The sequence below is a fragment of the Enoplosus armatus genome, chromosome 17 (assembly GCF_043641665.1).
Source record: "Enoplosus armatus isolate fEnoArm2 chromosome 17, fEnoArm2.hap1, whole genome shotgun sequence".
NCBI classification, from domain to species: Eukaryota; Metazoa; Chordata; class Actinopteri; order Centrarchiformes; family Enoplosidae; genus Enoplosus; species Enoplosus armatus.
This window is the reverse complement of record NC_092196.1, coordinates 4264012-4287036: the sequence shown is the minus strand read 5'-3', so window position 1 is coordinate 4287036 and position 23025 is coordinate 4264012. Positions and strand designations below refer to the sequence as shown.

General features: G+C 44.8%; 4 protein-coding genes across 4 annotated transcripts; 3 read left to right on the top strand and 1 right to left on the bottom strand.

Moving 5' to 3' along the window:
- Nucleotides 1-974: 974 nt before the first annotated feature.
- Nucleotides 975-6948, top strand: epor (erythropoietin receptor). Its single transcript, XM_070922743.1, has 8 exons — nucleotides 975-1115; nucleotides 1393-1528; nucleotides 1720-1886; nucleotides 2614-2765; nucleotides 2879-3035; nucleotides 3173-3260; nucleotides 3401-3488; nucleotides 3741-6948. The coding sequence occupies exons 1-8, from the start codon at nucleotides 1013-1015 to the stop codon at nucleotides 4470-4472; spliced, it is 1623 nt and encodes a 540-aa protein (XP_070778844.1). The 5' UTR covers nucleotides 975-1012; the 3' UTR covers nucleotides 4473-6948.
- A 238-nt stretch (nucleotides 6949-7186) lies between these two features.
- On the bottom strand, nucleotides 7187-8729 carry swsap1 (SWIM-type zinc finger 7 associated protein 1). The gene is made up of 2 exons (XM_070924021.1): nucleotides 8457-8729; nucleotides 7187-7750 (listed from the first exon to the last, which is right to left on the bottom strand). Exons 1-2 carry the CDS (start codon nucleotides 8727-8729, stop codon nucleotides 7187-7189), a joined length of 837 nt encoding a protein of 278 aa, XP_070780122.1.
- A 359-nt stretch (nucleotides 8730-9088) lies between these two features.
- On the top strand, nucleotides 9089-13700 carry znf653 (zinc finger protein 653). Its single transcript, XM_070923798.1, has 10 exons — nucleotides 9089-9384; nucleotides 9571-9605; nucleotides 10626-10943; nucleotides 11082-11611; nucleotides 11910-12087; nucleotides 12578-12662; nucleotides 12780-12897; nucleotides 12992-13106; nucleotides 13191-13290; nucleotides 13523-13700. The coding sequence occupies exons 1-10, from the start codon at nucleotides 9089-9091 to the stop codon at nucleotides 13698-13700; spliced, it is 1953 nt and encodes a 650-aa protein (XP_070779899.1).
- Nucleotides 13701-19251: 5551 nt separating this feature from the next.
- Nucleotides 19252-22525, top strand: tspan34b (tetraspanin 34b). Its single transcript, XM_070923573.1, has 7 exons — nucleotides 19252-19320; nucleotides 19874-20089; nucleotides 20996-21070; nucleotides 21166-21273; nucleotides 21368-21505; nucleotides 21616-21708; nucleotides 21944-22525. The coding sequence occupies exons 1-7, from the start codon at nucleotides 19264-19266 to the stop codon at nucleotides 22001-22003; spliced, it is 747 nt and encodes a 248-aa protein (XP_070779674.1). The 5' UTR covers nucleotides 19252-19263; the 3' UTR covers nucleotides 22004-22525.
- Nucleotides 22526-23025: the final 500 nt, after the last annotated feature.

Here is a 23025-nt window from a genome sequence, read left to right as displayed (position 1 = left end):
TACAGATTTCCTCATCCTCCTCTTCCTGCCACTGTGGTCAGTAAGACACCTTCCCTGCGCAGGGCCTCTAGAGACTTTCAAACTGAACTTTAATTGCAATTCTGTGGAGCTGAATTTGACTTCAGCAAGTTCAAATGTGTCGTCATGTGAGTGCAATGCAGCTTTTATTTACATCAGTGCCCACTTCAGGCTGTCCTTTTCTCCTGTCAGCTGATGTAAAGAAGTGCTTCATTGCATTTAAACTGACGGCCTGGGGATGGGCCGCTACGCCCCCCCCCCCTCCCTCCCTCCCTCCCTCCCCCAACACACACACACTTATCATGGGTGAAGAAACAAGGGTGTCTGCAGCTCTGATAATGCTGGTCAAACGAAGAAAACATGTGGGTGCAGTAAGTAGATAAGGGACCGTTTAGGTCGGCTTCTTACACTCTGCGGTTTCCGTTACTTGGGCACATGCAGGGATTAAATTGGCCCGGGGCCAGCCGGGAGCTGAGGGGTCAGATTCCGTGAGCTACAGTGACACAATGGTCAGGACACACCCACTGAAAAATAAAAAAAATACAGTTGATTTATTATTGGTATTCCCCTTCCCCTTTATAGGCACATCTCTGTCCGTCTATCTCGGCGTTTGTGCGCTTTGACGCACGGCACAAGTGCGCGACTCACTTACGCACCACGGCAGCAGAAAGAAGTGGTAAACATCAATGAGCGCGTGATTCCCGCCCATCAACAAGAGAGTAAAAAAGTTGTGTAAGACTGCTCGTGCCCCACCTCCCCGTCACTGCCTCTGGGAGAAAGTAAACAGCTCGCCTCGACGCACCTTATCGCTCACAAGCAGGCGCGTAACCGCGTTGCGCTATCCATGGTATCTAAACAAAAAACAAGCCCCCCCCCCCCCCCCCCCCCCCCAGGCGAGAGCTGCGCCAGACGCGTTTGTGGCAGTTTTGTTCTCCAGTTATGCAGGCGGACAGCAGAAGGCCAAAGTCTTTCTGTTCACAGAGAGGACAAAAGGATGACACCTCACCGCTTGAGCCGATTGTTGGCACTTTACATGATACTCGGCGCCATGCGGACACCTCCCATCGTCCGGGGCGCACAAGATTTCGAAAAAAAAGGTAGGATAACTTCTTCTAACTTTTTTTTGCGGGGCTATTGATACCTGAAGTGACAGCAAAACAGAAGCTTTTGAAGTAAGTGGAAATGTTGGGTAGATTTAAAAAAATAAAAAATAAAATAAGCCCAGAACTCCCTCTCACATAATGAGTTGGACACACCACGTTATTTATAGGTAATGGGATATCATATCAAAGTCAACAATAGCGAGCACAAAAAGGCTTTGGCTGCTCTCACACTTGTCTGTTGCCCACCCCCCCCCCTACTTCACCTCCACAGTGTCTATGATGCTAAAAGAGGAGCTGGAAAACCCCAAGTGCTTTGCTGAAGGCAGGAAGGACTTCACGTGCTTCTGGGAGGAAGATGAGGAGAGGGCCGGCTCTGTGGATCAGTACTCCTTCACATACACCTACCAGTAAGTCACATTCAGCACAGGACAGCGTATGACAGCCGGCCATGTGGTGTCCAGTATGGTCAATATACTGCAGTTTTCTTTTTACCTGCTATTTAAGGGTTCAAAACACTGACCCGGTGTTTAACAAAAGGTCAGTGTATCAGTCCTAGTGCTGAACCCACGGTGTGTCTGTCCCCCTCTGTCCCGAGCAGAAATGAAAACAGCAGCAGGTGCCCGCTGAGAGTCCTCCCTGCAGCAGGCGGGAAGAGGCTGTTTGTCTGCCACCTGAACCGAACCCAGATGTTTGTCCAAATGGACATACGCGTTCATCGAGGGGGAATACCGATCCACAATCGCAGCCTTCTCGTCGAGCTTGTCTGTGAGTTATTTCACCGCCGCCTCCAAATTCCGCTGAACAGCCCAGTCAGAGGAGCATTAGAGTGGTTTGTGTGAGAATGATGGATTACGCGCATTTCCGTTGCCTGTAAAATTCCCATTAACGTCTTTTAAAGCGGCTATAATTCATATTTTTATATTAACATTTGATCACGTGACTAATTGTGTGTGAAAGCAGTCGCTTGTGGGGACAAACTCACAGAGACTTATCACTGACTTATTAGACTATGTCTTAGCGTCTTTCAGTTCACCGTTTTGTTTTTGTTTTTTGTTTTTTTACGGCCCACAACTTTACTGTTGTGGATTTACTCGCGCAGCTCTCATCAATGTTGTTTTTCGGCTGCAACAGGCAGCTTATTCCTGAGAAAAAGCCCTAAAAGCCGACTGTACACTTCCTGTCCAGCACCAAAATGGTAGACAGACAAAGTTAGTGAGTAGCTGGTGAACATAGCGGAGCATCTAGCTGCTAAAAAGCTGGATATTTCCTCAGGAGTTTGTGGAGACCAAAAACAGAGCTAACAGGAGAGTGAATATTAGGACAGACGGACACGAACACGACTAGATATGAACGCTGATGTTGCTTTGTGTCAGCTGAATGTGTAAACGGGCAACTTAAAAGGATTTGTCAGCGTGCGTGACATCACCATCTTTCCCCCGACTTCCTTCACAATCCTCCCTAACAAGCTGCCTCCTGTTTTTCTGCGTGGCAGTTCTTCTGGACCCTCCGGCTAACGTGACAGTGAACAGCACGGGTCAGCAAGGCCAGCTCAATGTCAGCTGGGTGCCCCCCCCCCTCAAGTACATGGATGACAGCATGATGTACGAGGTCAGCTACACTACGGCGGACAGCCACGTGGGGCAGGTATGGCGGTTATTCCAACGTTCTTCATGACCTACACTGATATGTTCAAAGCTTTTTTTGAATGGTAGGTGCACATGCGGACCTGTATTGATGAGTTGAGGACTGTTTTGCAGGTCGAGGTGGCGCGAGCCAGCTCAGAGTTGATCCTGAGAGGACTTCAGCCAGGTAAAGAGTACAAGGTGCAAGTCCGTGTAAAACTGGATGGGATTAGCTACAACGGCTATTGGAGTGCCTGGAGTGACCCGGTGTTCGTGAAAACGCTGCCTGGAGGTTAGTCTTCATTCATATGTGCAATGCAAAAATGTGTCAAAGGGAATACGTAGTCCGTAAACACTGTACAGGCAAAGCTCCAGTCGGCATTGGTTTTATTTCTTTTGCTTGGCGTTTGCTCTCTGTGCCTCCTCCAGAACTCGACGTGCTCATCGTGTCGCTGACTCTCATCGTCTCTTTCGTCCTCGTTGTGCTGTCTCTCACCATGCTCCTGTCCCACCGCAGGTCAGTCAACCGGGAGCACGTGGCTTATTGACCAGCCACAAACACTTTTTTTTGGTTGCCTCCGTCAGAATCTTACAGCGCTGATCAGTGGAAAAAGACAAAATGTAGCATTCAATTTTCAGCATCTGCGCTCTTTTCAGGTTTCTTGTGAAGAAGATTTGGCCGACTATTCCTACTCCTGACAGCAAGTTCCAAGGCCTTTTTACTGTTCATGGTGGGGATTTTCAGGTAAGAACCAGACAGCCTTGTACAGCCTTGCTAGCTGCTCTGTCAGGCTGTACAAAGGCTGCTTTGAGCTAAATGGTAACATCAGCGTGTCAACACGCTGGCACAATGACAATGCTAGCATGCTGAAGTTTAGCAGATATATTGTTCACCATCTTAGTTTTAGTGTGTTAGCCTGCTAAATGGTGAGAAAATGAAGTCATAGCCAGACATTTTGACAGAGTTTTCATAATCCTTTGTTGTGTTTTTGTATAGAAGTGGTTGGGGCAGACCAACGGAGGCTTATGGTTAACTCCACCGTTCTTCAACTTAGAAGAATGTCCGTCTCCTCTGGAAGTCCTGTCGGAGCTCAGCCTTTGCCCCTCACCGTCTTCCCCGCCTCTACCACCCAAGGCCTCTAGGGCTTTGACCACAGGCAGAAAGGAGGACATGGATGCAAAGAAAGGGCTGGACGAGCCGTTGGAAAGGGATTATTCAGCTCTGTCAAAGGGATGGAGAGCCACACCACACGACCACTGGCTGATGGACCGCTTACGGGGGCTCCACCAGGACCCTGTTCCCTGCTCCCAGTCCTCTCTGCTGGAGTCTCAAGACGCCTATGTCACCCTCAGTGCCAACAAACACAGCGTAGACGAACACCTGGATGACATTCTCGAGACCTTACCCCTTGAGGTGCTTTTTGCCTCCAGGAAGACTGCGTTGTGTGAATCTCACTCTGACCTGGGATCCGTGCAGCAGAGCTCTGGGTCGGGTCGCCTTTCGTCACAGTCCAGCTTTGAGTACCCAAACCACGCCTGGGTGTCCAAAGGCCCCGGGTACACCTACATGGCAGTAGCAGACTCTGGGGTCTCTATGGACTACAGCCACATGAGCAGAGTAGACGACATCGGAAAAGTGGTTATCTATGCCAATGAGTACAAGAACGATATCCCTGCTAATATAAGACCCTTCCTGTCGAGGCAGCACCCTGTCCATGATGGCAGCTAAGGAGGAGCTAAGCTTCTTCAACTGTTAAGAAAGGTGTACCATGGATTTGGGAGCTGACTGATACCAAAGCGTAAGCTAAAGGACTCAAGAGTCCACTGGATGTGCATACATTTCTGCTTCATCCAAATCATCCCTGATCTGTACAGGACAATACCATTACACAGAAATGGCAGCTGTGGTTTACGCCAAATACTGATATTCAATGCAAGGTCTGCACGCTGATCTGTAAGTATCCTATCCTGTAGATCATACCAGGAATGTTCAAAAATGCACCAAAATTCAAGTTGAGTGTTTCCATGGCAATTTATTCATATTTGAACGAAGTGCTCTCTTATTTAAAAGCTTAAATGACAGAATGGCTATTAGGTTAAATCACAAAGTAGACATCCTGAAATGGAAGGCTGTGAACAATACAGGCCAATGCTCTTTCCCTGTTCCTCTGATACGTCCTCAAGGACAGGGCTGGTGATATTCTATATGTGTTGGATGAAAAACAACAATGAACGGACCCCTCTGTTTAACCAAAGCCTGATATAGCTTATTCCTCTGTGACATGCTGCAGACCATTCCATTTTTGTCTACACCCAGCTAGCTCTGACTTGTAAATAACGTTTGTGTCAACTTCCAGGTTTATGACTGGGAAATTTTTCAACTTTGTACTTACTAATACAGAAGTGAAAACCAAATATGGGTGCCTCACTTCCACCAAAGACCGTCGTTCAGTGTAATTAAACCAAATTGAATGGATATGGCATTGTATTGTCAATGCACAGTATTGCTTTTTGCATTAAATGTTAATGTCAGCATGCTAACATGCTCACAGTGGCAACGCTAACATGCTGATGTTTAGCAGGAATGTTTACCATGTTCACCATCTTAGTTTTTATCATCATACTTCACAGTGTTAGCATGCTAAAATTTGCTAATTGGCACTAAATGCAAAGCTTTAGCAAGCAACACAGTGTGATATGTTCCTTTATTACAATGAACATGGGTGCTGTGGTTTATTTTGAGTCAAACTCTTCTACACCATCGTAGTAGCACAGAATGTGTATTAATCCACTGTTAAAAATAGTCCCCAACAAATGTACAATTTGCTCGTTTGACAAATGCTACAAACTACAGTGCCCAGCTGGTTTAGGGAATTACGGAGTATTGAAAAAAAATAAAACTATATATTTGGGACCAAAGATCTTCAGTAGGAACCAACAGGTTTGGGGTTGAGTGCTACAGGATAGGAAAGACCGAAAATAATGAGAAGCAGAAGGCATTGTTGTTTTTGAGATTTGCTGACAATAACAAAAATATAGAATATTACCAGTCTTGTACTTTAAAATACCCTCATATTTAAATCACACAGCTTTCACTTGAACCCCACAATGTCATTTCCAAATCTGAAGAAACTCACTGTATTTGTAAATATTATGATGCTTTTTGTATTTTGTCACAGTTGTTTCCGAGAACAATCAAATTTGTTGCCATTTCCCAAACGCAGAATCCTGGAACAAATGACTACTGTAGGCTGTGCAGGAAGGTTTTAAGGCAGTGTTCATTCTCAGGTTGTTGTTAGTAAGTCTCTTTCTTGTCATGTTTAAGTTGTGTTTTTAGGCAAAGAGCACAGCATGTACAGTATGTCTTAAACTTGACATTTCTACTCAAAACTCAAACCAAACTGAATAATTTCCATGTTTTGTCGTGCTTTTTTGCTTTTGTGGCTTAGGAAAAATATTTAAAGTATATATATAAAAAAAACATGTATATAACTACATTTCTACACTTTGTTGACTTTTTTTTTTTATTGACATAGCGTAGTGTGATAAGTGTATAGGTTTAAAGCTCAGAACCCACAAGCAACTGGCTCTCTTACAAATTGTTGCATCAGCAATTATCAAAGATAATTAAAAAAAAAAAAAGGTTACCCATTGTTTTACATTTGTGGATCACATATTATTTTGGCTTCCCTATTATGCAACATATATTTTAAGAGAAAGTCATAAATTTAACAATATTGAATATCTCCCTCTTAGGATAAACATTAGTAGTTTATTTCGTTCCATGTTTTTCATTTTCAGAAACATTCAAAATCATATTCTGCATTAATAAATGATATTGTTTATTTTTTCTGATTTGTTACTTTGATACTTTCTGTGATATCAGCCACTTAAGTCCAATGTCTCACACATGTCAAATCGCTCCAGTGTTGTTCCCAACGTGAGGGACGGGACCCCTGAAAGGGTTGTAAGATAAAACTGAGGGGTCACAAGATGATTAAGAGGATAAGAAAGAAAAAAACCATTCATATGCTACACAAAACATATGTTTGTTGGTGTACAGTGTATTTTTCTTAGTCGCAAGGAGACAACTTCAAATTGAACAGTACCATTCCTTGTCTCTGTAAATCCTTTCGTTGTGTAAGATTTTGTTTTTTCATGTGTTTGACAAAGCTTTATGTCATTTAAAACATTCAACTCATTAAATTGTTGTACATCTACAACCACTGTGGTCCTGTGAACTGATACCCGAGAGGGTGAACAGCAGATTACATTGTGCCTTATCCGTGATAAGGCAACAAGGTTTGGTTTTATCACGTGACTTTGTACCTGAGGAGTCATGACAGTCAAAGCAAAGGCAAGAACTGCTCTGTTAAATGAATGGAATGACCTTCAGTTACTGCCCACTGCTTTGTATCACAAAAGTCTTTGATACAGACATTTTCAAACCAACTTAAACTCCATTAAACCATCAGGGGAAATTAAGAGCTGCCACTCTTGACCTACACCTGGTCGGTCCTCACAGTCTTTGGTACAAGAGGCCTCTGTGATGCCTGTCCCAGAAAGGTAAATGTGCCACACCTCCCGTAGTCCAGCTGCTGCGGCTTCATAGCTCCTGTCTCGGTCCAGAGTACAGCGTACCTGGAAATAGCGATCAAGAACGTCAAGGACGGGATCTCCTCCCTCCCTGCCGGCGTTCCCAGTGTCCACTTCTGACTGGAAAGACGCGATGATGCGGCAGGGGGACGAGCTCGAGGAGCGTTGTTTCAGGAGTCGTGTGAGAAAGGCGGCGCTGTCGCACAGCAGCGCAGACAGGTGTGCAGCGCAGGACTGCTCTCCTGGGTGAAATCCGCTGTGGCTGCCTCCTCCAGGACCACGCAGGTAGCCCTCCAGCCTGTCAACTATGATCAGTGAGGGGGGTGTGGGAGACGTGTTGGTGGACTCATGAAGGCTGGCCACCTGCTGCAGGAGCTCCTCCACTGTCCTGGGATAGGAAAACTTGATTTTCTGAAGAAGAAAAAAGTTAGAAGGAAGTAAATTGACTTTTATCAATAGTTTAATTGTTCTCTATTAAGCTTCACTAAACTAATACACTTCATCAACTCTTAGAAATAAATATGTTTTTCAAGTGACCCAAACAATGAAAATGCAAATATGCACAGCCATAACGCTTGTGTTAGTGAGATATATTTGATGAAAGAAATATGGTACCACTTTCCCATAATGCACCTTTGTTATAAGGTTGAAACAAATTACTTTATTATTGATTAATAAATCATTTACTGACCATTAATAAGAATACCTTTTGGATAGTCTGGCTCTTGCTGGTGATTTTCACTTTCTAATAATCAAGTCTACAGTTACAAATGTAAATAAGTCATTGATAAAGGGTTTTTACAATAATCCATCACGTCTTAAGTTGTAATTGTTAATGACCAGTTACTAAATGCTAATAACAATAATAATAATAATAAATAAGTTCAAAAGACAATGCAAGCTGCTGGAGGAGGATGAACACCAGCCAGACAGGTTTTTCCACAACCTGGCAACCCAAACGTTTAGTCTCAAAAATGGTTTAGTGAGCTATAAAGCATTAATAAATGATTTATTAACAATGAATAAATCCATTAGTTGCAATTTATAAGCCCGTTACGGTGGGTAACTTCAAATAATATATGTCGAGCACACAGTTTGAGAGGAAAGCGATCTCCACCTTTAGGCTCTCCGGGCTCAGGCTGGGAACACATTTCTGCAGAGACACCGGAAGGCTTTGAATTTGTGTCTGAGTGAAGAACATCACTCTCATCCCCATCTCCGAGGCCGCTGTCACGGCCGCCAGCAGCAGCACAGAGCGGCTGACGCTGTGCTCTCCGACCACCAGAGCGCTGCTGCGGGGTGTCGGCGGTGGCGGAGTGACGCCGAGGTCCTTCCTTACATCCGTTTGCGACATAAAAGTCCGAAACACGCTCGTCAAGATGTCCGTCATGCCTGACACCGTGACACGATACACTCTCTCAACTTGCGCCGTCTGGTCGCGGAGTTCACGCTGAAGTTTCCCGCCGCTGTTTACATGTTGCACATTGGTGTTCGCGCTGCTGCGGTCCGTGTGAAAAACACGTTGCGTACTGCACCGTTCCGCTGCGGTTCTCGGCGTGCACGGTGGGTGTTTCTCTCAGTATTATGATGTATATGTACCCATGTGGTGCACGACTGCCAGTTTCGGGAAACTTTACAAACCCGCGGCGCGGGAAGACGAGCAGAAAAGGCGTCTGTGTCCGTGCTTCCTGTTAAGTCCGATAACTTCCGGGATGCCGGGCGATCACAACATCAGCTGCTGTGGCCAAGATGGCGCATAGCCTGGCAGATTTGGAAGTTCCCCTGGACGCTGACCACGCTGGCGACCAAGGGAAAGGTGTTTTGAGGCGTTGCAGAGGACGACCCAGGCTCACAGACTCCGACCGAGCCCAGAGGCGTCTTGAATCCCGGAAGAAGTACGACGTGAGGAGGGTGTACCTGGGAGAGTCGCACAAGCTGTGGAGTGAGCTCCGCCGGAGGACCAGTCTGAGTGATGCCGGACTGGCAGAGTATCTGATCCTGCTCAACTCCACCTATGGAGAAAAATACCGGCAGAAATACTGCGGGTAAGCCCAGTCAAAGCAGTGCCCAGGTTGTTTTCTACAAGCTAACGTAACCCTCGTCTTTATCAATAAGCTCTGCTGTAATGCTGTTGGCTATTCTGTCAGCCAACATTGTTTGCTTTTCTGGCCATTTTTAAGCTTCATTGAGTCGGTGTTTATTTGTCCAACTGACGTGTTTCTGTGTTGCAGGAAGAACATTTCTCCAGAAGTAAAACAGAAAAAAGGTAAGTGGTGCCACTGACAGGTGGGAATATTTGCTCAGGTGTGGGAGGTGTTTGATAAGTCGGATGCATCTGTGATGGAATATTTTCAGTGCATTTCATAGCTCCTGAGAAGGAGAAAATAGTATGTTAGCAGCTGGGTTACTACACATCAAAATGTCTGACGTTAAAGAAGTTTACATGTTGTTTACGTGTCACAAAGACCAACCTCTAATCCTGCTTCGACAAGTCTTGCTGCGTTAGATACTCATGATGAATCCAAACGATGAGACTTAAGTCAAAGTCACGAGACGGTGAGTCACAAGTATGACTTTTAAGTCGCATTTATGTCTTGTGACCAAGGTCCATACTGAGCGGGACATTTTACAGCGCAAAAATCTACTAGTCCGTTCTCTCTGATGGACAAACTATGTGAAGGCGACAGGTCTCTTAATGACCTCAAACCTAGATATCAATATATGTGCAATAAGCTCACATCGGCCAATTTACTGGTAACGTCAAAATTATGAGATAGCAAATCTATGTTTTGTGACAATAAATAAATCTTTGGTTTTGGAAGTAACCTTGTTCTTTAGAAAATCGTGACGTGCATTTTTCACGACTTTCTGACAAAAGAATCAACAAGTTAATGGATAATTACAATAGCTGGTAGGGTTGGTTGCAGCACAAAGAAACTCAGAAAGTCAAAATTCAGAATGAACATCTCCTTATTTGACTTTAAAAGCCAAACTTTTGATTATTATGACTTAGAATCTCATAAGGTTCACTTAGCATTAGTATTGATTTGTAAATTAGTATTTCTGTCGTTAACTTTTCATCCATCTTATTGTCTTTCCTTGACAGAAATGTGCTTCCGTAGACAAAGAGCATTGTGTACATTGTGTGTCTCTCGCTCCCTTAAACGTTTGTGGAGGGATTCAGAAGGACTCAAATGTAGATCCCGATTTTGACGAAAATCCGCTCGAATTCCAGTTCTTTGCTCATCTGCGGTTGTCCCTTCGTCTGGCTTTTGTTGCTTCCCAGGGAGGAAGGAGCGCGTGTCCAGCCTCCAGGGTCTGGTGTGCTGGTACCAGGAGCACTCCCGCTCCTGCCCTCATGAGCCCCGGCTCCGAGCCCTGGAGCCCCAGCCCAACCTCTCCACCGCTGCTATCTGGCAATGTGACTCTAACCACTCTTTTGTACAATACCTTTTCTCACCACCGAGGGAGGCCAGTGACTCGGAACACGAAGAAGAAGAGAACGAAGACGACGACGTAGAGAGCGCAGCAAAAACAGACATGCCTGTGGCTAAAGGCGTAGCGAGCAGGAAGAGAAGAAAGGAGGCTCACAAACAGTTCAAAGGTGCAGAATGACAACTTTATTTTTGAACTCATTTTTCATGGTTGATATTCTGAGTAGTTAAATGTTTATCAGTAGCTGGTAAATCTTCAAACTCTTTGATGATCAACAAGCTCTTTTTATGTATCTGCTTTTCTGTAGATGTTGGAGAAAATGTGGATTTTTCCGAGGTCCAACACACAACCATGAGTCCGACAGGACAGGATGCAGCTCTAAGCCACCAGCCCAGTACAGAGGCCTCTCCCAAGGAGGATCCACAGACAGGACAGCCTGTCTGGGAGATGGAGATGGTCATGGAGCGACATGGAGGCTCCCCCGCGGCAGCATTCCACTCCATCCCCTCAGAGGAGGAGGAGGAGGCGGAGGAGGCTGAGGATCTGGGGCGAGGCAGGGACGGAGGAGAAGACGAAGAGGTCGGGGCCATACCGCACGGTTACGAGTGTGTTGCCGTGACGGCGTCTTTGGCCGATAAACTGGAGAAGGCGGATGAGGATTCGGTGCTGTCGCAGAGCTTGAGTGGCTCAGTCCGACTGGGGGCTCAGACGGAGCTGTCAGTCCCGCCGCCCATGCAGGTACCAGAGCAGAGCGAGCTGTTTGACCCTCAGGCTCTGCAGACGGTGGTGACCAGCTGTGAGATTCCCGACCAGAGGACCAGTCTGGAAGGCTCACAGGTAGGTGAATGAGGACCTTGCAGAGACGTTGGTACAAACGGAGTGTACTATTCTTTTCTTAAAAGTCACCATTGTTTTTTTCCATCTTTTGTATATATTTTTTACTTTTACTTTTCACTTAAATATTGTAAATGTGTATATTTTTATTTTATTTTATCTATTTCTTATTTGTATATTTTGTACATACTTTTATTGCTAAGTTTATGCTGCTTTCTGCTCTTGAATGGGAGCACCGGTACTGTACAATTTCCCCCCCGAATATCAATAAAGTATTTCTGACTCTGATTTCCAACCTTAGTTAATCATCATCACCGGCCCCAGCTATGAGGCCCTGGCATCAGAGGGAATCCAGCTCAACATGGGTGGCGGAAACGTGGAGGAAGTCACCTGCACCGTCATTGGGGGTGTCACCTACAACCAGGTTTGCGCGTCTGACTCAAAACTCAGAACAGCAGAGGATGAAGACTCCATGACAGGTGCGATACACCCAGAGAACTGGCGCTGCATCTTTTTGGGCGCCATCTATAAGCTGTTACATCATTAACTGAAACTACTGGCTGCCATTTATTTTGTGACCCACAAGGTTCATTTGTTTACACCAGCCAGGTGTTTTTTTCCCCCCTTATGTTCCATGCAAACACGCTGTCATTGTGATAAGACCAGAATACTTATACTTAAAAGAAAAAATGCAAAAATGTGTTTTTGGGATGGAAACGTGACTAATCTGTTCAGGGCCGTTCCGAAAAATACCTCTTGATGAATTACAGGGTCAAGGTCATATCCACAGCAATGTTTGTGGTCTTAAATGTCACCTTACAGCACACGTTGTCCCCTCTCAGCCCAGCGCCCTTGTAGACCAGTATGATAAAAGTCCCAGAGTACCTACCTCGGAGGATGGACATTTTGGTTCAGCCAATACCTGCGTGGGTCACTTTGTTGTCAACCTCTCGCGCTGTTTCTCTGCAGGTCTGAGTGACAAACAGCTGCTGCAGCCCACTGTCGACGCTTTGGAGCTGAGCAGCGACAGAGAGCTGGAGCGGAGTCTGAGCAGGTTAGTGGCCCCCATACTCCACATGGTGACACAGATTGAGAAGGATTTGAAGTCTAGGAGCTCAGCACGGATGGCAATCCTAGCTCCCCTCTACTATTTTTTTATTTTTATTTGCAGCGTCCGGTCAAAGAGAAACAGGCGAGGGCCAGTCATCGAGGCGGATGGGATGCTGAAGATGTTCCACTGTCCATACGAGGGCTGCAGTCAAGTCTATGTAGCTATAAGCAGCTTTCAGGTGAAACGGCGACCTTTTTCAATCATACTCAACATCTCAGCTTCAGTTTCTTTAGCTGAGGATTAGAATAACCATCTATTTGGTCTCTCTTTAGAATCACGTCAACCTAGTTCACAGGAAAGGGAGGACCAAGGTTTGCCCCCATCCAGGCTGTGGGAAAAAGTTCTATCTGTCAAACCACCTCCATCGACACATGATCATCCACTCAGGTGGGCACACAAAGACACGCACACGTCGTGTCAGAGTCTCGTCTTCATAAACCCCCAAATGTAACAGAAGGTGTTTTTCTACAGGGGTCCGAGATTTCATCTGCGAGACGTGCGGAAAGTCGTTTAAGCGTAAGAATCACCTGGAGGTTCACAGGCGGACCCACACAGGAGAAACGCCACTCCAGTAAGTTACTAAAGCTGACCACAGATCTCATCATCACACATTTATTGCACTCAACCAGTGTAGCCTCATAGGCCCCTTGTTCCTGGATTCATTTCATGATGCAGAAATGAAAACGAACGAGGATAAAAATGTCTAAATACGACGTGGTCCATGATCATCTACATGACTGTCACTCCTCCCTTTTCCCCACTGTTCCTTCCCTCTTGTCTTCCCGGCCCACGCCATCTGTCAGATGTGAAATCTGTGGCTACCAGTGTCGGCAGCGCGCCTCCCTGAACTGGCACATGAAGAAACACACTCCGGAGGCCCACTACAACTTCACCTGTGAGTTCTGTGGGAAGAGGTTCGAGAAGCTGGACAGCGTCAAATTCCACAAGCTAAAGAGCCACCCGGACAAGCAGGCCACCTGAGGTGTTCACACACTGGTGACAGGAGCCAAACAAGTACACTTCCAGTGGAGAGACGGACTTTCCTTTGCTGTGTTTGTCTCGCCTCTCACGCCCAGGTCGACATGAACGCCACCTGCGAACACACGAGCCGTGGATGAAGGCAAAAGTGGGCCAGTCTAATAGCTGTGCAGGACACAAGCCGTCTCAGGACAGGGCCCAAGCGTGCTTTGAACTTTTGGTGCAGCGGGTAAAAAAAGCTTAATCCACTGTTGAGTACTGATGTCCAATTGACTGTTGGCTAAACCCCTCCCCCAAAACAACCATAACTAGGCACGTTGGAAAGTATTCTGCACTGATGTGAAGGACACAGCATTTGTGTTAAATGGGTCACAACATGCAAAACACAGTTATGGTCCATTTAAGATTATGTATCGGCCCATAAGTACACCACAAAGACAGCTTACTGACGACATACCAATGTGGTGGGTAAATGGTAAGATATCACTACGTGTGTGTGTGTGTGTGTGTGTTAAATATACTTGAAATTAAGGCTGTGAAATTGGGATGACAGGGATTGGACTGTTGCTTGTACTGACACAAACGTAGGTTCCTCCATTTCAGTCCTTTTAAAAGAATTGAGCATCTGTTGTGTGGGCCAGGGGAGCAGTCTTATACTTCCATTTAGCTCTCATCTCTTTTCACCATCCCAGTGTCCTGACTCACAGGCACCGAGGTTCACGTGACAACTTCTCAGGAAAATTCACCTCAGCCCTCTTTGTGTCCCTTTCTTGTGTTTCAGTTTCTAAGCAAATGCACTTTTTTTCCCCCCCTCTCTCCTGTCAGTTTTGTCGACTGATGAGTCACTAAAATATGTGAATATAACTCTTTCTTTTTGTGTATCGCATCTTTGTGTATCGCATCTTTTGTTTGACACATGGTTAATAATATGCAGCGTGTTCTTGCCTCTTGCATAATTCGCTCAAGGGTGTGTGGGTGTGCATAAATAGTAAGAAAGGGCATGAAAAGCACATGTGTCATGACACCTACTCATACAATAACTTCACAGATGCTGGAGCCTTTCAGTCGGCTGAATGTTGGACATGCAAATGGTTTCTGGATGTTTGTGTAAATATAGATTGAGAAGATTTAACATGAGGGGACATACTGGTAAATTTGACTTCTGTTCAATTTTGGATTGAAAGAGTGAAATATTTAATAATATAAAATGGATTTTGATAATGAATTTGACTGGGTATTTATTATTATTTGTTTACTTCATATAGGCCCGTTCCACACCTATTCTTATCAGCTACTCCAAAATGCCATGATGCCATTAACATGCTGTGACTAATCATCAGTATTCTTCTGCTGTAAATCATCTATCCTCCCTTCCTTTGCAGTTGAGTCAGTCATTCCCACCTGTCGCTCTCTCTCTCTGCTTTTAAAAGGATTGTGAAGTTCCAATAAAGCGAACGTCACCCTGCACAATGTAAGAAATATGAGGCCAAAGTCTGGGGAGCACTCGACTCACTGACCACCCACTTTTCCATTCAATTAGGAGAATCTGACAGCTGTCTGAGATTGTGGGGAGTAATGAAATGTGGTGCTTCCTCGAAATGTTTCTGTGTTTCAGGCAAAGCATGAGCCAAACCAGCATTGACCGTATATATAAAGATTACATCATTATATTCAGTGTATGCAAACCACACACAAATAGCCACATTTGAAAACCACCACGTGATAAACCTGAAGGGTCTGCCTTGGACTGCAGTCAGTCAGCAGGTCTGAAAAGTCAAAGCAGTGTGTGCTACTAGAAGTAAAGGTAAGATTTTGAAATTTACTCCGTCTTGCCCAGGAAGCCAGTGAGGTGATTTGAATACGGAGGAATATGTTTTGAATGAGCTGGAGACTCCCTGTTGTTAGTTTTGGGACACTATCAAAGAGAGCATTCTGCTCTACTGTGGTTTGTGCAAACCAGCACAACAAACACCTTTCTTCTGCCTGTCACGGTTGCCCCTGACTCGGCTCGGCGCAAGCAACCCCGCTGTGTGTCAAAAAGTGGGGATGTGGTGATGGAAGCCCGACGTTCGAGATGAATGAAGCAGTTTCTCAGGAGCACTTTCAGATATAAATCCCACACTTTTAATCTGTTTTTCAAGGGATAAAACGCTGCTTTAGTCATGATATTAACAGGACTTTTAAAGTTAAGATCGGAGTTCAAAATGACTGAAGTTAGAAAGAAGAAATTTCATTGTTTACTTTGATGAGGGCTGAAACTAGACAGGAACACACAAAAAAAAAAAGATAATTGTCCAATTGAGATTGAAAGCTCATCCTTGACCTTGGAGGCTGACAAAACAGTCTGACATCAAGGTCCATTTAGTAGCTGTACTGGAGCTTTCTGTGATATTACATTTTGAAACTGTCGACGTTAACATTTCAGTTTTTCTGAGCATTGTAAGTGCCTCGACAATCTACAATTAAAAGTGCTCAGAAAATGAGAAATTCGACCATTCCATGACAACTGACAACTAACTCCACCTGCTTGAGGAGGATCATGGATTACGGCCAAAAGCTCCAGTAGAGCTCTTAAATGGACTTGGTGCGGTTGTTTTGTCAGCTACTGTTTCAGAGACGCTGAAAAACGAAATAATTGTCAAACGTAAAAACAAAATTGACATTGTCACCTTGAATATTGTTATGGCTAATATAGTTAGCAAATAGGTACCTATTTACACATCCGGCCAACAAGGAGTAAAGGCTGAGCCAAGCCACACACACAAACGCTCCGGCCGTTAAAGCAGGAAGGAAACCAGCGTAGAACAGGGCCCGGCCGTCTGAACTATACTGACAACTGAATCGTTATACTATCGTGACGTCAAATAAAGCTACAATGGAAATTCTTTATTAATCGCTGTTGATCTCAAGGTCATTGACTCCTCCTAATAAGAGCTGTTTCAGTGCCATGGTTGGATCTGAAACCGGACTGCAACACATCCTATACTCTATGTGGATGGAAAGATAACAATCCAGTTGTTTATATTCTACTATTTTCGGTCATTTGCGAACAGATTTACAGACTGTTTTCAAAATCAAGTCCTGGAAACAGAGAGACATACAGTGTGTGTTAGTGTGACTACATACAGGTGATCTCTCTCTCTCTCTCTCTCTCCTCCCCTATCTCCCTCCCTCCCTCCCTCAGGGGTGACCAGCCTAACTCCATGGTGATGTGTGTTATTACTCAGCTGCTTTGGTCACGCCCCCCTCCTCCCTCTCCAGTACTTATAACCAGCCGGCAGCCTTAAAATAAAAGCAGAAAGCTGCAAAAGTCCCTCAGAGGCTCTTTCACACAGTATCTAACAGACCGAGAGAGACAGGACAGTATACTGTGTGTCATTTTCAGAGGACGGGAGAATAATACACTCCTGCGCTCCTGTTATCTGACAGTCAGCCGGCTCCCACAGCAACAGCCTCCATCACCAGAGTGCAGGTAGCAGTGACCCGGCGTCGGAGCACGTCCCTGGAGAACTCCTGTGAGAGGTAAGCCGAGGAATGACTTAACATACGCCGACTGTCGTTTAAGAGTTACGCTGTAGCTTCTTCCTGTGAGTTTTAGTTCTTTTGGTCATTTTTTTTTTCAAGTGCCGTACCAACATAGGGAGGGATCCGTGCAACAATGATCCTTTGTCTCCTGAGACCTGCCTGCAATTATTCCGCTCAATGGCGTCCTTTGAGATTTGTCTGTCTGTGTTTTTTGATGGAAGTTAGTCAGTCAGAGGCAATTTTAGCGGTTTTTATATGGACCACGTATCTGCTCACATAGTGCAGAGTTAAATACGTCGGCTCCAAACAAGAGTTTTATTTGTTTCCGTGGTCCAAGACATACTGGAAGTGCACACCACCGCCTTTTTCAGTCATTGCTGGGACCTTTTCAGATTTACATGCGACTCTGGCTTGTTAATACATCACCAGGCCGAGTCCTGGGAGTCAAGAGTGCAGTCACTGACCATGAGGAAGTGGGAAAAGCTCAGAGGAGTGAAACGGCTGAGGGAGTTTGGGGGAGTCAAGGCAACCGCTCGTTATGTTTCTGAGGGCATCCCGGTCCCCGAATGTATGATTAACTTGATGGCGACCAGCTTTACTCGACATGGGCCGAATGGACTGACAAGCCACTTCCTGTTTTGGGTTTATTTGACACGTTTGTCTGAGCGGATGTTTTTTGGGAGATGTCAGGGAAAGAAAATAACTGTAAAGGCTGTGGTGGACAGCAGTACGTATGCGTCAAATAATAGTGAGAAGAGGCCATCAGGGATATCCCAGTTCTCAGAAAGCAGCCTGTTGCTACACACAATGGAGGTCTGCTCAGTCATTGTGGTCGGGGATAACAATTTGTCTGTTTTGTCACGCCGCACAAAGGGCACTGTTCCCCATCTGGGAGGTCGACACACACACACACACACACACACACACACACACACACACACACACACACACACACACACACACACACACATTTGGAAGTGCCAATCTTGAAGTGACTCTGAAACAGTAGGGGTTGTAAAAGGGGGTGGGAGGAGGAGATTTGGAGATAGGATACAGCAATGTGTGTGTGTGTGCCTGTTTGATGAGTCAAGATGATGAAGAAAGATGCACATTATGTATTTGTGTGAGCACAAATGAGTGTGAAAGACACTAAAGAGACTGAGTTGTGTATGCATGTGCGTGCCAACAGATATAGAGGTAGTTCATGGGCTGTAATGTACCTCTTAGTATCAGCACCATAGTCTAACTCATCCCAAGGTAATGGGTGTGTTGGATCGGCTGGCCGGCCACAGACTTTTCTATGCAAATACACGCACTAGAGTCTTTGTTTTTTTTAATACGCTGCATTTGTGTCCATAGAACTTAAACCATATCAACTTTAAGTTCACGATTTTCAAGTATTAGAGCAAAATGTTCTGAATTTGAACGCAAAAAAGGGAAAGTTGCAGAGAGAGGAAACATGTCCATGTCAACAGTGTCAATGTCCTGAGTTCGGTTCCCTTCTTCATTTGCATACCACTGGCTTAGAGAAACACAAAATACATTGTGGCATACTTCCTCAATCGTCACCTCTCCACTCCCATTAATACCAAACTAAACAAAGCCCTCACCCCAGCCCCACGTACGGCGATATGTGTGCGGTAAATGTCGTCAGGGCTGAAATGAAAGGCTCGGGGCACTCTGAGTGTTTGAGAAAGATAAGTTATTAAGCTTGCAAAGGGTAAAAGGTGAGGAGTTGGGAAAGTGGCAGGTGTTTTCCCCCCTCTCCCCACCCCTTTCCCTCCCACTTCACAGAGAAAAACAACACAATCCCACTGTTGATTTGTCACCTAATCGGCAGTGCATAATGACACAGTGAAACTCAGGACAACACATCACATCCAGATGATTAATGCTGTGCACACACATGAGTTACGTGCGTACATATTTAAAGATAGAGACGGTGTCATATGAAATCTGCATGAGACATCATGGGAGTGAATATTGAAAAAAATGTCTTATTCCTTTTTTCCCTCTGCAGGTAGAACAATCGGCAGCAAAAATGGGATGCTTTGGATTCCTCAAAGGCATGATGTTTGTCTTCAATGGCATCATCTTTGTAAGTTTTAATGTTTGATTAGATACACTAAGAAAATGTGATTCTGTTTTCCAGAGAACACACTGCCGCGTTTACGTTTCACTTCTGCGCGCATCAACAGAACAATGGTAACTTTGTGACGCAGGAACGAATCGACGTGGCATTTCACCACACTTGCGAGGCCGAATTGGACCTGAAGTATCAAAATGCACAAAATGTAAAATATCCTCTCTGTTCGATGCAGCTGTCCAACTGTTATTCCCGTTTTACTTGGCAGGAATACACCAGAGGAAGAGCATTTTTTAAAAGGGCACTTCAGTGATTTAGTATTGCACTTCCATGACGTTGTTGGACTTGTGAGAGCCAGATGTCAGGAAAGAATGGTCAAATTTGAAGCAGCAGAGGCCGATGTATCCTGACTTTTAGTCCCTAACATGGGTCAAGCCCCAAAATTCTGGATTCTACAAACCTACAATATTGCAGCTCAGCAAATGTCCACGTCTGTTTGAGCACTACTCCCCATGACAAATAAACTGACCTTCACGTGACCTTCTTCTTCCTCACTCTCCCTCAGTTGGCGGGTGCTGCCATCCTGGGCGTTGGGATCTGGGTGAAGGTGGACAGCGGCTCCATCCTCAGCTTTCTCGGGAAGATCGAAAACGCGCCGGCAGAGCTCAGTCAGGTGCTCAATGTGGGCTACCTGCTGATCGCAATAGGAGCGCTCCTGCTCGTCATCGGCTTCCTGGGCTGCTGCGGAGCCGTCAGGGAGAGCCGGTGTATGCTGCTGCTGGTGGGTGATCGTCTGCTGCTCCACAAGAGGGTTAAAGGAATAGTTCGTCAGCTTATTCGCTTCCTTGCAGAGAGTTAGATTGGTGCCACTCTCATATCTGTACGCTATATCTGAAGCTGCCGCCAGCAGCCGGTTAGCTTAGCATAAAGATGGTAAGCAGTGAAACCAGAACGTGGCTGTTGTCGAAAGCTGAGAAATAAAGTACACCGCGTAGCCATCGTTGGAAAGTGCTCCAGCCTTCTTTGCAAGTTATTATACTTTTTTTTTTTTTAACCTAAAGTTGGTCAAGACTTCTTTGAGCAGCAGAGCACACCTCCCCGGAGGTTTTGAGCATGTAAGCTAAGCTAAAAAAGTTGTTTTTACACTTACTTTACTAATTAAACTTACGAGATATAACGTCTTGATATGTGATATATATGTATGCCGATTTCATTTCATTTCTTTGGACGGAGCCAAGCTAGCTGTTTCCCCCAAAGTCTTTGTGCTAAGCTAAGCTAATTCCCTGCTGGTTTACCGTAACTCTTGGCTTGAAAGAGGATAAGCGTACTTTTCGAAACCAATCTTTTCTGCGTGCAAATGTGTTGTCACGATCATAGTTTCAGTAGTTTCCATCCAAATTTTGATGCAAATTTCAACCAAACTTCCAGAAACTCTGCAAAAGACAACGTGAATCAACATCCACTACAATACACCAACTTTTCCACCTCAGCCAAGCGAACTTTTTTGACTTTTTTTTTCTGAATTCCGGCATTTCCACTATATTTTTTCTTTTGCGCAAATTGAAACTGCGCATAAACAGGTGTAAGGAAACACACTTAATGTGGCTTACTACTGACTGATGGAGAATTCATACAGTGAAATAAATTGAAATCCAATAAATGTTTAACATTCTGATCTTTTCCCTAGTTCTTCATCATAGTGCTGCTGGTCTTCATAGCGGAGGTTGCCGGAGCAGTGGTGATCTTGGTATTCAGACCCTTGGTGAGTTATGTGAGGATGTCGGTAGCCAGATTATCATGACAGGCGCTGCCCTTTTGGCACTTGGATGTAAAAGCTACTGTACGCTTGCATTTTAGGCAGACGAGCTGTTTACCAAGTTTGGCACGGCGGCAGTTCAGAACATCAAGAACGACTATGGGAAAAATCCTGACATCACAGGACTGTGGAATACTACAATGGACACGGTATGCAATCATTCTGCTGAACAAATTACAAAATGTGATCGCACCGTCTCACCGATGCTTTGTGTAACTTACGCTCTCTTTGTGTCCACATCAGTTAAAATGTTGTGGATTCTACAACTCCTCAGACTTCGTGGACTCTCCATATTATTTGGCCCACGACAAGGAATTGCCACCACAGTGCTGTCCAGGCCTGAGTAACCCATGTAGTCAAACGGTGGCCGACAGTTTCACGGTACGGCCTTTGGAAGCAGGAGAAACAACAAAAACATCCACATGCGAGACCCAAAACCATTTCAATTGATTCAAGTTTTGCTCCACCGCTTTTACCTTTTATTCTTTCAGACAATCACCGGTTGCTTCCCGAAGATCAAGCAGCTGATTGATGAAAACACAGTGGTTATTGTGGCAGTGGCCCTGGGAATCGCAGCTCTGGAGGTACGACCTTATCTCTCACCCTCTTCATTAATTACATTAGGCCAAAGTGCATCAGAGGTTAGGGCATCTAATGACTAACATCTTGTGTCATGTGAGACTTGATTAGGTATGAATAATACATCATTTAATTACACAGCAGCCTTTCTTATCTTTTTATACACATTTTCTCACTTTGCTTTGTGATTGCATATTTTACTAATGCATATATATATATATATATATATATTCTCCTCAGATATGTGCCATGGCGGTCTCCCTGATCCTTTTCTGCAGAATAAAATCCCGGGCGGAATAACTGCAAATGGCGAAGGCCTTAGAAGGATCATTTTAATCACTGGAGCCTTTCTGCTGCCTCTATCGCCTCAAGAGGAGGCCATGCCTTTATCTTGCTAAGATGCCTCATCATTGAAGACAGATTTGTGCCAGATCTCGTGCAATCACAGTTACTGAATGACATAACAAATCTGTTGTTTTCTACCACATTTAAATCTATCTAATAGATGCCGCATATGAATGTACGTTTTTCTATTTCTTTTACACCTTGTAAAGCAGGCTACTTCACCAGAGATTATTTTAAATGTCAAGCAGTGCTGCCGCCTGTAACACATGGCCGGTTAATGAGGAATTACATGATAACTGCCTTCCTTGTTTCCTTAATGAAACAAAGTGGTGTGTTGGACCGCTATTGTGAATGTTGTGGCCATGGCGCACCTTGTAAAATAGCAACAGAAATGAAACATAGTTTGTATGTATGTTGTGCGGTGATCAATTTTGAAATGAAGTGCAAAGAATTTCTAGACCCTGGTGAGTTTTTGAGTCGATTGCGTGCACGTGTGACATTTTACATTTGTCTGTTTTTGAAGGGGACGGAGACCTTACAAACACATTTGCCTGCAAGCGCACGAGGGTTAAAAGTGTATTGTCAGCTATTGAGTTGAAATGATACGTGGGCTGGATGTTAGTGCCACTGTTAACAGTGGAAGCATGAGCTCGGATTTTGTTTAGACAAGATAACATACAACGCATACACTGTTAGGATCAAGCTAATTGATGCTAATTGTCTTGGTCTATTTAGTTTAATGAAACTAAAATAGTTGGCGTTAATGTGTAACTTGGAGCAAATGCTATTTACCCCTTACTATTAGATAAGCAGGCTTTTGAAAGCCAAAACCTGCAGTTTGTCCACACGAGTTAGCTGTGAATCACTTTGGACTCTGGCTTCATTTGCTGCTTTACAGTCTGGAAAGACCCGTGCTGCAGCTATGTTGCCTTCCTGCAGGCTGCTGCTAAGCTAACATGATCAAGGCGCCAAGAAGA

Coding starts and splice junctions, on each gene's coding strand:
- znf653 (XM_070923798.1), top strand. CDS start 9,089: ATGGCGCATAGCCTGGCAGATTTGGAAGTTCCCCTGGACGCTGACCAC. Junction 12,898..12,991: donor TAGCTATAAGCAGCTTTCAG/GTGAAACGGCGA, acceptor GTCTCTCTTTAG/AATCACGTCAACCTAGTTCA. Junction 13,107..13,190: donor ACACATGATCATCCACTCAG/GTGGGCACACAA, acceptor GTTTTTCTACAG/GGGTCCGAGATTTCATCTGC.
- swsap1 (XM_070924021.1), bottom strand. CDS start 8,729: ATGACGGACATCTTGACGAGCGTGTTTCGGACTTTTATGTCGCAAACG. Junction 7,751..8,456: donor TGAGCCCGGAGAGCCTAAAG/GTGGAGATCGCT, acceptor TTTCTTCTTCAG/AAAATCAAGTTTTCCTATCC.
- tspan34b (XM_070923573.1), top strand. CDS start 19,264: ATGGGATGCTTTGGATTCCTCAAAGGCATGATGTTTGTCTTCAATGGC. Junction 19,321..19,873: donor TCTTCAATGGCATCATCTTT/GTAAGTTTTAAT, acceptor ACTCTCCCTCAG/TTGGCGGGTGCTGCCATCCT. Junction 21,506..21,615: donor CGGTGGCCGACAGTTTCACG/GTACGGCCTTTG, acceptor TTATTCTTTCAG/ACAATCACCGGTTGCTTCCC.
- epor (XM_070922743.1), top strand. CDS start 1,013: ATGACACCTCACCGCTTGAGCCGATTGTTGGCACTTTACATGATACTC. Junction 2,766..2,878: donor CGGACAGCCACGTGGGGCAG/GTATGGCGGTTA, acceptor ACTGTTTTGCAG/GTCGAGGTGGCGCGAGCCAG. Junction 3,261..3,400: donor ATGCTCCTGTCCCACCGCAG/GTCAGTCAACCG, acceptor CGCTCTTTTCAG/GTTTCTTGTGAAGAAGATTT.